Source organism: Colossoma macropomum, unplaced genomic scaffold (genome assembly GCF_904425465.1).
Source record: "Colossoma macropomum unplaced genomic scaffold, Colossoma_macropomum, whole genome shotgun sequence".
In the NCBI taxonomy this organism is placed as follows: Eukaryota; Metazoa; Chordata; class Actinopteri; order Characiformes; family Serrasalmidae; genus Colossoma; species Colossoma macropomum.
Window position 1 is genome coordinate 18,770,777 of NW_023494810.1, and position 14,394 is coordinate 18,785,170.

A 14,394-nucleotide genomic window follows, 5' to 3' on the forward strand; every position below is an offset into this window, starting at 1 on the left:
GCAGGTTCAGTTTTCACTTTTATACTGCTTTCAGTTTTGATAAATCCTTGCAAATAACATACGTGAGTCAGTGTGAAATTAACAGTATTATTTTATTCCTGTTTTTGATCATTCCTCAGTCAAAGTTCAGTGCGAAAGGCCTGAGTAAATGTGAACGACAAGATGATTTGGGTTGAAGTGGGCTGCTGCTGCACAAATACAGCTCAAGCAACAAAGAAAACAAATGGATCATAAACTTTTATCCTTGGTTTATTATCTAGGGAAAATTCATATCTACAAATGTAAATCAATAAACATCAGCCAAATATACATTTCAAAATAGAAATAAGGTGCGATGTACATATGCTCACAGGACTAAAATATGCTAAAGCAAAAAAATTACTAAAACAATTCTCTTTATGGGTCATTTTCTTCATGTACTTTGGTTTTCTTTGTAAACAATTTTACATTTTACATTAAAAGGAAAAAAACGGTCCATAATTCCTGTCCAAGAAACTAGTGTTACATGCAGGCTTTGATTAACTGATTATTGCTGCAATAAAGCTAATTTCCACTTGCATCTCTATAGAACTGTGAAGCCGTATATAATGATACGTAATAATTAACTTTTACATACAAAGTTTAATATTACTTGGGACAGGTCTAGTTTAAAAACTAACACAAAGCATGTAAGATATGCACATAATACACTTTATTTTTTGCAGTTTTTCACTGAATACTTTGATAAAGATTTAAACTTAAAGCTGTCTCTTAATATTACTGTAGAAACCCGTTAGCTATCTGGCAAGCTGGTTGTTAAACACAGTTGTCTCTTCATACACTGTAATAAATAATAATTCCACTGTTATAGGGTTATAGTGTAAACAAAGTTATTCAGAGCGGTTTGGTGTGAAATGCTGCATTTCAGAGAAACTTACCTACTTAGAACTGTTAAATGTAATTTTAGTGGTGGAGGTGAATGGTGCAGAGTGCTGTAAAGCAAAATATTCCCCAAAGAAAACTCATTTTGTTCAGATTTTCCACTTTACCATCATCAACATTACATATAATAACTCAGAAAATATGTGTAGTTTCACTGGTGGATTTGGATAGTAAAATGGTTATATTTGGGTTGTGGACATGCAGACCCCTGGTTCCCATCGTCATGACTGTAAAGAAATCCAAATCTCTACAATTAACCATTTCACATCAAACCAATCTGAATGACTGTTTACATCTCAACAAATTATGCAAAAGTTAGGCAAAAAGTATGCAAAAATTACTAAGGTGAGTTTGGATATCTGTATGTTTGGATATCTGCTTGAGGTGTTGCTCTTATCAATAATAAATATGCAGTACTGCTAGAGTATTAAAAACCAGTAGTACAGTATGTGATATTAATACTGCCTTAATAGTGCTTTTTCAGTACAACTTCAGTATAATGGGCACAGTGCAGCTACAGTACTGTAGGTTGTAATGCTGCAGGACAAATTCAGTAAAAAATAAATAAATAAACCTTTAAAATCCTATAGTTGACACCAGATGTTTTTTTTCTACTTGTGTTTATCTTGTCAGCAGGAAAACCAACAGAACAGTTCCACATGCGGACGCCTACTTACTACCACAGTAAGTTTTTCCAACAACCTCTGGAGCAATTAACAAATGGTTCATACGCCATTGTGTTTGAACAGTGGTTGAACACCAAACACAGAAACAGACATCTTTCTCTCATTCTTTGTTTACTTTTAGTGAGTTGCCAGTTTATTAGGAACACCTAACATATTGGTGCACTTTGCAGATTTATAATTAGAGACTATAATGTTAATGCACAATTTGCTGTTCTCCACCCTTTAGCGGTAAGAAACCATCATGGCATAGTTACAGTGTGACCAGCATTGCAAACAGATACACCACATAGCTAAAAGTATGTGGACACCTGAACATCACACGTAAATGTCATTCCATGTTGATAATGGTAATATTGTGATAAAGAAATTTTGAATCACTGTTTAATATAAATTGGTATATGATTTATATTCAAAATTGACTGATACGTAAAATCAATTATGTTGCAGATAGATATATGACATGATTCTATGATACATTTAGTTTATTAGTTTATTATTTAATAATTATTATATATTTTTGCCATGGCATAATTTCTTGTTGTTTCTAAAGTACTTTCAGTTCTGAGCAAACCTTTGGTTTAGGTTTCGGTGTCTAGTTTATAATATTTCACTCTACACTGTGTTATTACATGACAAGTGATTCCAAAGTTTTAACCGGTAGTTAGGTAGCATGTTTATAACCACTTCATGTAATACCTTACTGTAAAAGAGCTTTTAGAGGCATTATACCCTTCAAATGTCTGGTTCCTGTCACCACCACCATGAACAATTTGGACTCATTAAGTTTCTGTAGAACCACTCCAAATGACTTTGTTTACAATCTTAAGCATTTAATTCTGAAAAATTTGAAAAGAATAATGAATCCCCCTTAAAGACCTAAATACTATTCTGAGGCCTTCAAAGCCAACTCTTTCATGTTACAATCACACATCGTGGAATTGTAAAAAATACTGAAACTCTTTTCTGTAGATGTGCCTACTAGGCTTTCCTGCCTACACAACATATCTGTAGCACATTTACTAAGCCTCTCTTTATCTTATTTATATAAAAGGCCTTCTCCTGAAGTAAAAAAATGACAAAATTAGATGAGTTTTTAAGCATACATGCATAGACTGTTTTATTGTTTGCAGGTGCTCAAGTCTGGACACTGCGAGAGACAGAGAGCAGCATAGCTTGGAGCTTTAGATCTAGCAGTGTCCAGCATTCACTTAAAGAATTAGTAGTTAGCAGGCCGCTAACCCCCTCACGTCTCACGCCTTTCACTCTTATTTTGTTTTCTCCCTCTCTCTTTCTCTATCTCTCTCACAGATATCCAGCCCATCCACCATGGCGTCTGCCCAAGAACGAGCTCTCCAGACCCTGACCCTCTCCAGGTCCTGAAGGAGCACTACCAGACGCTACTGAACACCGCCAGGAAGAAGACGGTCAGAAGTCATCTCCGGACCACTTCCCACATACAGGAGGGGATCCGAGCGCTTCAGCAGGCTCTTCGCGCTGCAGTCCTGGTTCTGCGGCTGGTGCGCCCTCAACGGCTTGGGCTACGTGGACAACTGGGCCTCTACCGGAGGGATGGCCACCACCCTAGTCGTCTGAGATCTGTTGTTCTCTCAAGGAACATCGAGAGGGCCATCCGCTGACTTCAGAGTGAAGGCCACGTAAGTAGCACCAAAAATAGAAACGCTACAGCTAATAATGCTAGTGTTACTGCTGAATAAGGCGATTGCTAGCATTTATACTGTAAATAGGGCAAGTGCTAATACAAATACTTATTCTATAAATACAAATGCTTATACCGCAAACTGCCTTGAGATGCCACATTGGTTCCTCCCGATAGAGACTGTGTCTGTTCCCCGAATAAAACAAAGCGTCAAAGAGCCTCAAAATGTTTTCTATAGTAACTTGATTTATATCAGACCAGTTATACCAATTTGTGACAGCACCTTTGGTCTAAAACTAGGACTGCTTAACATAAGATCCCTTACTCCTAAAGCCGTCGTTGTAAATGAAATTATTAGCGATCACGCTTTTGATGCTCTGTGCCTCACAGAAATGTGGATTAGACCCGATGAATACTTCAGTCTAAACAAAGCCACACCCCCAGGCTACAATTATGCACATAGCCCTCGTTTAAGCGGCAGAGGTGGAGGTATAGCAACCATCCATACTAAAGCCTTAGGCGTGAGCCAGAAAGTAGGCTATAAAATCTCTTCTTTTGAAGTTCTCTTACTAAATATACATGATCAAGGAACAAATCAAAATTCCTTTTCACTAATTACAATTTACAGGCCGCCAGGACCGTATTCTCAGTTCTTACAGGAATTCTCCAGTTTCTATCAAGTCTAATAATGCTTTCAAATAAAATAATAGTTGTCGGAAATTTTAATATCCACATAGGTTTCACCCAAATAATAAAGGGGCCCACACACTACCACAACCACACTCTAGACTTAATACTGACCTTTGGTGTAGACATAGATAACTTAGCCATTCTCCCCCAGAGCACAGCAGTCTCAGATCATTACTTAATCTCATACGAAATTCACTTTAGTGGTAATATGCATTCATCACCATGTTATCATGTTAAGCGGACAATAACTTCCTCCACAGCTGGTAGCTTTATTAGAAACCTTCCACAATTATCAGCTTCTGTCAGCTGTCCATCTGATCCTACCGAGTTAGATATTATGACCAAGCTCTTAGAGGATAATTTTCGATCTACACTAGATAGTGTGGCCCCATTAAAAAGTAAAATAGTAAGGCAGAAAAAACTCGCCCCCTGGCATAATGATCATACTCGGGCTTTAAAACAGACTGCCAGACAACTAGAGCGAAAATGGAGCCTGACTAAGCTAGAGGTGTTCCAGTCTGCCTGGAAGGAGACCCTTATAGACTATAGAAGAGCACATACTACAGCACGCTCAGCCTACCTCTCCTCTCTCATAGAAAACAATAAAAATAATCCTAGATTACTTTTCAGCACAATCTCTAAAATAACAGGGAACAAAACAGTTATTGAACCCCAGATACCATTAGCCTATAGCTAATAGCTTTAGTGATAAAATTGAAAACATTAGGCAGAAAATTCAAAATGCACAGTTAAAATCTACAAACCTGCTTCCCCATAATGCCAGCCTCAATCTTGAGAATATTATGATCCCTGCAGAGAGGCTGGAATCATCTACCTTACTTCAAGAAAATGATATAGTTAAAATCGTTTCTTCCGCAAAATCATCTACTTGTATGTTAGATCCGATTCCTACAGGTTTACTCAAGGAAATTTTGCCAGAAATAACCAAGCCTATTCTCTCAATAATAAACTCCTCTCTTAGCCTTGGATACATCCCAAAATCTCTTAAACTAGCAGTAATTAGACCACTAATTAAGAAAGCTCACCTCGATCCCTGCGAACTATCAGATTATAGACCCATCTTGAAACTCCCCTTTATATCTAAGATCTTGGAAAAAGTTGTAGCAAAACAATTAAGCTCCTGTTTGCATAGGAATCAAATACACAAAAAAATTCAACCTGGTTTTAGGCCACATCATAGCACAGAGACAGCACTAGTAAAAATTGTAAATGATCTATTATTATTCTCTGACCAAGATAAAGTGTCTCTGTTAGTCCTCCTCGATCTTAGTGCGGCATTTGACACAACAGACCACGCTATCTTATGAGATAGACTAGAAAACCTTGTAGGGGCTCGGATAAAACAGAGGTTCTACTTCTTGGTCCAAAAGCAGCTAGAAACAAACTGTCTAATTTTACACTTAAACTTGCATCAAGCTCACCTGTAAAAAATCTTGGTGTCATGATAGACCTAGATCTGTCCTTCGACACACATATAACTAATATTACTAGAACAGCCTTCCTGCATCTCCGCAATATTGCTAAATTGAGAAATGCATTATCTCCACAGGATGCAGAAAAGCTAGTTCATGCATTTATTACTTCAAGGCTAGATTACTGTAATGCCCTGCTGGCTGGATGTCCGAGCAAAAGCCTTAACAAGCTTCAGCTAGTCCAGAATGCTGCAGCCAGAGTTCTTACTAGAACCAGAAAATTTGACCATATCAGCCCAGTTCTATCAAACCTACACTGGTTGCCAGTTAAATTTCACATTGATAAAATTCTCTTACTGACTTATAAAGCTGTAAACGGACTCGCCCCTCAGTACCTGAGTGAACTTCTCTCCCTTTATGAACCATCACGCCTACTTAGATCACAAGGTGCTGGCTTACTATTAGTACCTAGAATTAATAAAGTTACGTCAGGGGGCAGAGCCTTCTCATACAAAGCCCCCCAGCTTTGGAATAGTGTTCCTGTTAATGTTCGGGACTCAGACACAGCCTCAGTCTTTAAGTCTAGCTAAAAACTTACTTGTATAGTCAAGCCTTTGGGAATTAGTTTTCCCTGTTGGTTCTATACCTGCCAGAGTCTCTGCTGCTCTGCTAACACTTAAATCTGTGATCAGTCACCCATTACAGAACTGACTCTCTGTGTGTTTTTCCTTTCTTTCTTTTCTTCGCTGAGTTGAACAGCTGCCCAACCTGTGCATCTGATGCTGCTGCCTCTTCTGCCTTGATTGGGTGCCACTGCTGCCAGCCCTCTGGACCAGCTTGACCACCACTGAGCTTCATGCTGTACAACGCCGTGCAACCTCACCTTCACATCCTGACCCCACTGATGCTGCTGCTGCATAAACTAAACTAATCAAATGAATCATTTGCTCCACCTGTTTTCCCCGTTTTTGTACTAACAATGTTTACTATCTGGTGTCGACCAGAGGAGGATGGGTTCCCCTTCTGAGTCTTGGTTCCTCTCAAGGTTTCTTCCTGTCTCTTAGGGAGTTTTTCCTTGCCACTGTCGCCACTGGCTTGCTCATGGGGGTTTGGACCCGGATTTCTTTTTGTAAAGCTGCTTTGTGACAACACCTGTTGTAAAAAGCACTATATAAATAAACTTTGCTTTGCTGGTCCTCACTTGAACATGTGTTTTCACCACCAATTATTATCATCTTTTTTTTTTTTTGGAAAAACTAAAAGAGCAGAAAAACTGCCTTCTGGATACTGAGGTTAAGATTAGGTTTAGGTGTAGAATTGGATACAGTAATACAAAAATCAATAGAAACCTATGGACATCCTCACAAGTACAGCAAGACAAACGTGTGTATGTGTAATTTATATAGTTTAAGGTTTGTATGCGTGGTTTAGACAATAATACCATAGTCATTTTCGTGTACTTATAACAATTTATTCAAACCATAACATTTGAATATCTAAAGTTCTGTTAATTAACCAATAAAACCAACCAATAGTAAAAGGTAGAAACACAGTCGGTTACAAGTTATTTGTCAAGTCCAGACCAAGTTTGCTGGTCCAGATTTTGGCCGATGTTCAAAAAAATGACACTGACCCAAGTCTGGCTGCCAGTTGTAGCCCGACTTAAGTAAGAGGCAAAGAACGAATTATCCCTAGCTCCACGCCAGCACGGGATTTTTTTTCGTCCTAAATATTTTTGGAATTGGGTTTGTAAACACAGCTTATTCTGTACTGTTACTCCATTTCTTTGCATATCTAAACAGACAACGCTTAACATTTATAGATGATATGAAAACAGGCCCACCTCTGATGATGGTCATAACGCTGCCGATTTGGGTCATACACTCCGCCAACGTCAACCACAACTTCACACTGGGCCAGCTCTGCAGGCTCACGTGTCCGCATTATTTTAGCATCCTAATGAATCAACATTAAATATTAATAGAGAATTTCCCAACTTTTTCAAGGGTTCTGCAACAAAGCTCTCTGAAAGATGGGTACTGTTACATCTTAACGAGTAATTATGAAGAAGTTCCCATATTTTAATGTGTCGTTAACCGGCTAGCTTAGCAACACCGACATAACAGCTATTGTCTTAATTATCTTAATAGTTCATTAAAAATAGTTCACTTGTAACCTTGTACTCCGGGAGCTGCCGTAGAAAGTAACACGCCAAAACTTCATCACAGTGAAAAGTCCCGTTGTGTGTGCCAATTTTAACAGAAGACATTTCCTGCAAACAAGGTCTCTTGGCTGAGTGCATGTATTGTCTGCGTGTTATGAAGAGGTGCGATCCCTCTGAAGCTATCGGATAATAGGGCGTTCCACGTGCAATCTGATAAAAATACGGCTCAACAAATCGACAGGACTTAAACGACTGTATGCGTCTCATCAGGCACACAACACACCATGCACAGTACAAACGGGCAGACTTCTTCTAGTACTACAGATGAGTTGAGAGCGTCGCTTAAATACTGCCACCTACAGTTAAGTTTTTCTATTAGTTTTTTGTAACTTTTAACAGGACAATAACACCATTCAATGAAAGATGGGAAGTATGAAGAAAAGGAGTATAAAAGGAGGATACATAGAAAAGGAAAAATTTACAAATAAAAAAAAAAATCCGAATTTAATTTATTGATTTGGGATGTTTCATGGCCTTTTTTTGTTGAAGATGTATTTGTAAATCTACTTGAAAAGATTTGCGATTGGGTTTGGATTTGAAACATCTTGCCTTGTGAATTGAAATATAGCCAGCTTACAAATGTATCATATCTGACTCCTTATTGCCACTATTTCAATTATTGGCAATATGTAACTTTTGGATTAATCAAAAAGCCAATTATAAACAAAAATAAGCAAAAAAGTTTAAAATCTGTTAAAAATCTAAAATGTGTGTTTTTGTGTATGTAGAAAAAAAACTTTGAAATTCTCCATTCTAATTTATCTTACCTTAATTGTCTGTACGGTATATTTCCTATTTATCAGCTTATAACTTAACTGAATTGAATCTGTTCTCATAGTAGACCATTTTATCATTTAAAAATGTGAACTATGTAGATAGATATGTTAATAAAAGACATAAACTGAGAAATAAAACTACAGATATGTGGTTCCAAAAACCTTTAGAAATGGACAGAAACAAAACAGAACATCTTTACCTTAACAAAAAGGGCATGGGGACATTTCTTGTAAATCTACTTATATAGCTGTAACATAATTAATAATGATTAATAATAAAAACAACAGTAATACACTTCACAGAGCATCACAGAAATAAAACATGAAATTACAAGCAGAGGGTGCAAAAAATAATAAAATCAGATCAAAGATAAAAGAAGGAAGACATAAACGTATGTTAAAAAATGATAGATAAAGTAGAGCTAAGATGAAAAATTGTCTGCGTGTTATGAAGAGGTGCGATCCCTCTGAAGCTATCGGATAATAGGGCGTTCCACGTGCAATCTGATAAAAATACGGCTCAACAAATCGACAGGACTTAAACGACTGTATGCGTCTCATCAGGCACACAACACACCATGCACAGTACAAACGGGCAGACTTCTTCTAGTACTACAGATGAGTTGAGAGCGTCGCTTAAATACTGCCACCTACAGTTAAGTTTTTCTATTAGTTTTTTGTAACTTTTAACAGGACAATAACACCATTCAATGAAAGATGGGAAGTATGAAGAAAAGGAGTATAAAAGGAGGATACATAGAAAAGGAAAAATTTACAAATAAAAAAAAAAATCCGAATTTAATTTATTGATTTGGGATGTTTCATGGCCTTTTTTTGTTGAAGATGTATTTGTAAATCTACTTGAAAAGATTTGCGATTGGGTTTGGATTTGAAACATCTTGCCTTGTGAATTGAAATATAGCCAGCTTACAAATGTATCATATCTGACTCCTTATTGCCACTATTTCAATTATTGGCAATATGTAACTTTTGGATTAATCAAAAAGCCAATTATAAACAAAAATAAGCAAAAAAGTTTAAAATCTGTTAAAAATCTAAAATGTGTGTTTTTGTGTATGTAGAAAAAAAACTTTGAAATTCTCCATTCTAATTTATCTTACCTTAATTGTCTGTACGGTATATTTCCTATTTATCAGCTTATAACTTAACTGAATTGAATCTGTTCTCATAGTAGACCATTTTATCATTTAAAAATGTGAACTATGTAGATAGATATGTTAATAAAAGACATAAACTGAGAAATAAAACTACAGATATGTGGTTCCAAAAACCTTTAGAAATGGACAGAAACAAAACAGAACATCTTTACCTTAACAAAAAGGGCATGGGGACATTTCTTGTAAATCTACTTATATAGCTGTAACATAATTAATAATGATTAATAATAAAAACAACAGTAATACACTTCACAGAGCATCACAGAAATAAAACATGAAATTACAAGCAGAGGGTGCAAAAAATAATAAAATCAGATCAAAGATAAAAGAAGGAAGACATAAACGTATGTTAAAAAATGATAGATAAAGTAGAGCTAAGATGAAAAATAAATAGGAATTATTAAAAGTAAATTAAAAACTAACTCAAATAAACATTCAAAAACAACAACTAATAAAACACAATAAAATAAGTGTTTCATTAGCTAACTATAAGCCAGAATAAAAATGAATGTCTTATGTTTGTGTTTAAAAAAAAATGTATAGCAGTGGCAGATTACAGGTCATCAGGCAATGTATTCCACAAAGCAGGATCATAATGGTTAAAAGCACATTCACCTATTCTGGATCTGTTTCTGGTCTGAGAGATCAGTGCCTGATGACCTGAGAGCTCTCATAATGGTCATAAATTATAATAAATGACATAATTTAATGCACTTAAATGAATGGTAATAACAAATAACAATGCAGTTTATTTTATGAATCAAAAATTTGCTGTCATGTGAAGAGGTAAGTATACCCCATGAAAATTTTAGACTTTTTCAACACATTTGGAGATACAGATATCACACCTTCATTTAAACAGTGTTAATAAAGTTTTTCTGTAAAGCTGCTTTGTGACAACACCTGTTGTAAAAAGTGCTGTATAAATAAACTTTGACTTGACTTGACTTAATATAATGTAAAAAGTGATGCTTATTAACATTTTTGTCATCCTTCATATAACTGAAGTGAAAAGTAATTAGAAATTTTCTTATGTGGAAAAAGTAAGTGCACCCATACATATATCACTACTTCAAACATGTCAAATTGAAATCAGGTGCACCTGATCAAGTGCTAATAATTCGAACACCATTAGAGAATATCTTGTGGGAATAAAAAACCTCAGATATCTGGTCTGGTTTGCTTTTTGTTATTGGGGTATGTGGTATCATCATGCCTAGATCAAAAGAGCTCTCTGAGGCCTTCATAGTCTGGAAAGGGGTCTAAGAAAATATCCAAAATATTGGAATTAATTTATTCCACTGATCGGACAATCATCTACAAGTGGAGAGATTTAAAACCACTGCCAACTTGTCCAGGCCAAGGGTGCCCCAGCAAATTTAACACAAAAGCAGACTGTAAGATACTAAAAGAAGCCTTTAAGAACCCCAAAGTTTCATTACAAGAACTGCAAGTAGCTCCTGACACTGCTGAGGTAAAAGTGCATGCATCATTAGAAAAAGACTGCACAAATTTTCCCTAAATGGGAAGTGTGCCAGAAGGAAACCTTAGCTGTCAAAAAAAAAACTTTGAGACAAGACTAAAGTTTGCTAATTAATATATAGGCAAGAACCAAGACTTCTGCTATGGACAGACAATCAATGACAGATATTTGGCCATAGTACCAGAAGCCATGTTTGGTGAAAACCAAAGACAGAATTTGATCAGAAGAACCCAATACCAACTGTAAAGTATGGTGGTGGATTGTTTTGGTTTGGGGCTGCCTAGCTGCCTCAGAGCCTGGACAACTTGCAATCATAGATTTGACTATGAATTCTCTTTCATATCAGACACTGCTTGAGGAGAATGTGAGACCATCTGGAAAGAAAAGTTGGAACTGAGGAAGTGGACCTTCCAGCAGGATAATGATCCCACACATACAAGTAAAGGAAGAAATAGAGAGTTATGTAATGGCCTTGGCTAACATTGCACAGTGGAAAGGATTCTGAATGGAGGAATGGACAGAAATGTCTCCCAGTAAGTGTCAGAAACTAGTGGACAGCTATTGCAAAGTCAAATTTACATAGTTTTTTGTTCTATTACATGTTTATCTATTTATACATATTGTTTAACTGAAGATCAAATACTCCACATATGTCAAAAAACAGAAACATTTTGGGGTGTGCTTACTTCTTCACATGACTGTATGCGGTAATAATTACATCTCTTATGGTTCAAAAGAGGGCCATATAGACCATGTAGGCCTTAAAGCTTACAGCAAATGTATGCAAAAGTTTGGGCCTTGTTTAAATGACATTGTTGCTTTTGTAAGTGAAAATAAATGAATTAATTTTACATGTTCTACAGGGAACACACTTTACTTTTTAACACAAGTATTACATATCAATGGTGGAGTAAAGTTGTGGAGCTTTGAAGCCTGAGCCCCTGGTGTTTCAGATCTACTGTGCAGAAATTACAATAAAAACCTGCTCAATATGCAATAAATGTAGCTAGCAAAATGTGACATTCCCTGAGGTAAGAAATAATTAACTTTAGGACTGTTACTAACAGAGCTCGCCTAATTTCCATTATATATCCATTATTTTTTATCAATTCAATGTCAAAAAATCTTTTTTGTAAGAACATCTGTGCAAATCTGTGTATTACTATACTAAATAAGCGTTAAGTTAGTTCTATATTTTATTTTATTCTTGTGCAGAATATGGTCATATTGTTTAGCCATTGCAGTTGTATGAAAAGTTTCATTCCTGGCCAAATTACATATTATGTAGATTTATGAAGTGAAAATAAGTAAACACAACCATGCAGCAAAGTATTTTTACAAATATATTAAAAAAAATCAAAAATGGTAGTTACTTTGTATGTGTAACGTAAGAAGTAGAAATGCAAAAGTTGTAGCATGTGCAAAGGTTTGGACACCCTACTAAGTAAGTATTTAGTAAAGGCGGATTTAGTGATTCTGGGGCTCTAGGCAAAAGGCAGGAATAGGGCCCTCTGAATGTATATTTTTAAATTGAGTTCTGTGCTCGTGAGTGGACAACTGGCTACCTGGCAAAAAATGGTATCTCAGCAAGAGAAATCATCTTAAATGTAGTCAATGTACCTAATATTTCTCATTTTTAGAATACTGTAAGAATATTATAAGATTAATTTACTTTTTTCTAGACATTTTTTACTTAAGTAATTTTGCTTGTTTTAAGAAATAATGCAAACAAGCAAAACAAGCAAAATTATCTGCCAATATAGTGATGATTTGGTACAGAGTAATGTAGAATGAATAACGAGTAATGGAATTCATTGTCCAGGAAATGATAAATAACGTCATCACTACTACAACGTCACATTCGAGATTACATTTTTTTTTTTATAACTACCACAACGCTGACGCTATCTTTACTAACATTAATGCTAGCATTGTGTGCCGTCTGCTCAGCCTGTGCAGCACTCTTTTCTGACTACATAAAGTTAGCTTTGGGAGTGTACCGACAAACTTTTGCTTTCCTTACTCTTTTTGTGTTTCTCTGTTGCACTTGGATCACTTTATTTGATTTTCCCTCACAGCCCCTAGGAAATTACACCAAAGAATGTCTTTTCTATAATGTAGATTACCTCACATTTACCTTGTAAATACTATTACATCTTTACATAGTTGTGTCATCTAGTGACAAAATAGAATTGTACAGTATACATAACCCTAGTATAGTACATTATAATACATAAACTTAACCAGGCCTTGGGGTTGCATTGAAATACGAAGGTAACTGGTACTACTAAAATAACAGTTATTTATTTAGGTATTAGTAACACTCACTTTGGCTAATATCACAGTTTCCAAATGTTTTTTGCCGTCAGCTAGAAATTCTATTGTTGTTGTAAGAATTTTCACCCACAATTCCTTGCAGAACACTTCTAGTTCTACCCACATATTTTCAATGATGTTAAGTCAGGGGATGGTGAGGGACAGTTCAAAGAATTCAGCCAGCCTGCCCAAACTGATCACAGGTCTACTCAATCAAATAGGGAAAGAATATTTATTAAGCTGCATTTTTTAAGATGGTGAAATTTGATTTGTTTTTGTGAGTGCTGTCATTGTATTATGGCCAATCAAAATCATTACACTCTTCGCATCATTCATGAATAGTCCAATCAACCAATCTCAGTTTACATCTTATTTTCTCAGCCCTCTAAACACTGCTTAGCAACCATTGCTAGCCTCTGTTGCTTCAAGCCTTCAGTTATTTTATCAGCATGCCAGTGTTTGAATTTGAAGCTCCAGTTCTGGTCAAAAGATGTACCTGGTGCACCTGTAAAAACAAGATCCCATCCCCATTAGAGTACAGCATGTTGTTTTCTGCCCATTTATTAAGCCAAAAACAAATTTAAACATGTTGTTGTTGTCAGTGGTTTGCAAATTAGATGCTTACAATTCTCTTATGACAAAAGCTAAAATGGGCTGTCAAAATGTCCAAGTGAATGCCTACTTTAATGCAAGACATAAATGGTCCGTAAACATTTTTCTTGCCTGCTGTGGCATGATTCTTTAGGCTCAGATGATTAGGTCAAGGTTTGCTGTGCTGTTTTTCCTTGACATCTCTGCTGGCTGATTTTATCTCTGTCGTCTTCATTGGGCAAAAGTTGTGCCTGTGGTGAGCGGACACATGCTTTATAGTGAAGTATACTGCAGTGTTGCTTTTGAATCCAGTACTCTGGTTGATGTGTAAACAGTCTAATTATTGTTTTGTATCATACAGCGGAGGCATTGGATTAGGCATGGTGATGACTGCACTGCTGTCTGCAATAGGCTATGTCCTGATGTTATGACATAGTGG

The 14,394-nt window shown here is 36.1% G+C and overlaps 1 protein-coding gene across 1 annotated transcript in view; it reads right to left on the bottom strand.

Annotated features, from left to right (window-relative positions):
- myg1 (myg1 exonuclease) overlaps window positions 1-7,857 on the bottom strand; it is a 50,372-nt gene extending 42,515 nt beyond the window's left edge. The window contains exons 1-2 of the mRNA XM_036559161.1: window positions 7,564-7,857; window positions 7,231-7,343 (exon numbers count right to left, since the gene is read on the bottom strand). Coding sequence (XP_036415054.1) covers window positions 7,231-7,343; window positions 7,564-7,818 — 368 coding nt within the window. The 5' untranslated portion in view covers window positions 7,819-7,857. The remainder of the gene's footprint in view (window positions 1-7,230; window positions 7,344-7,563) is intronic.
- Window positions 7,858-14,394: the final 6,537 nt, after the last annotated feature.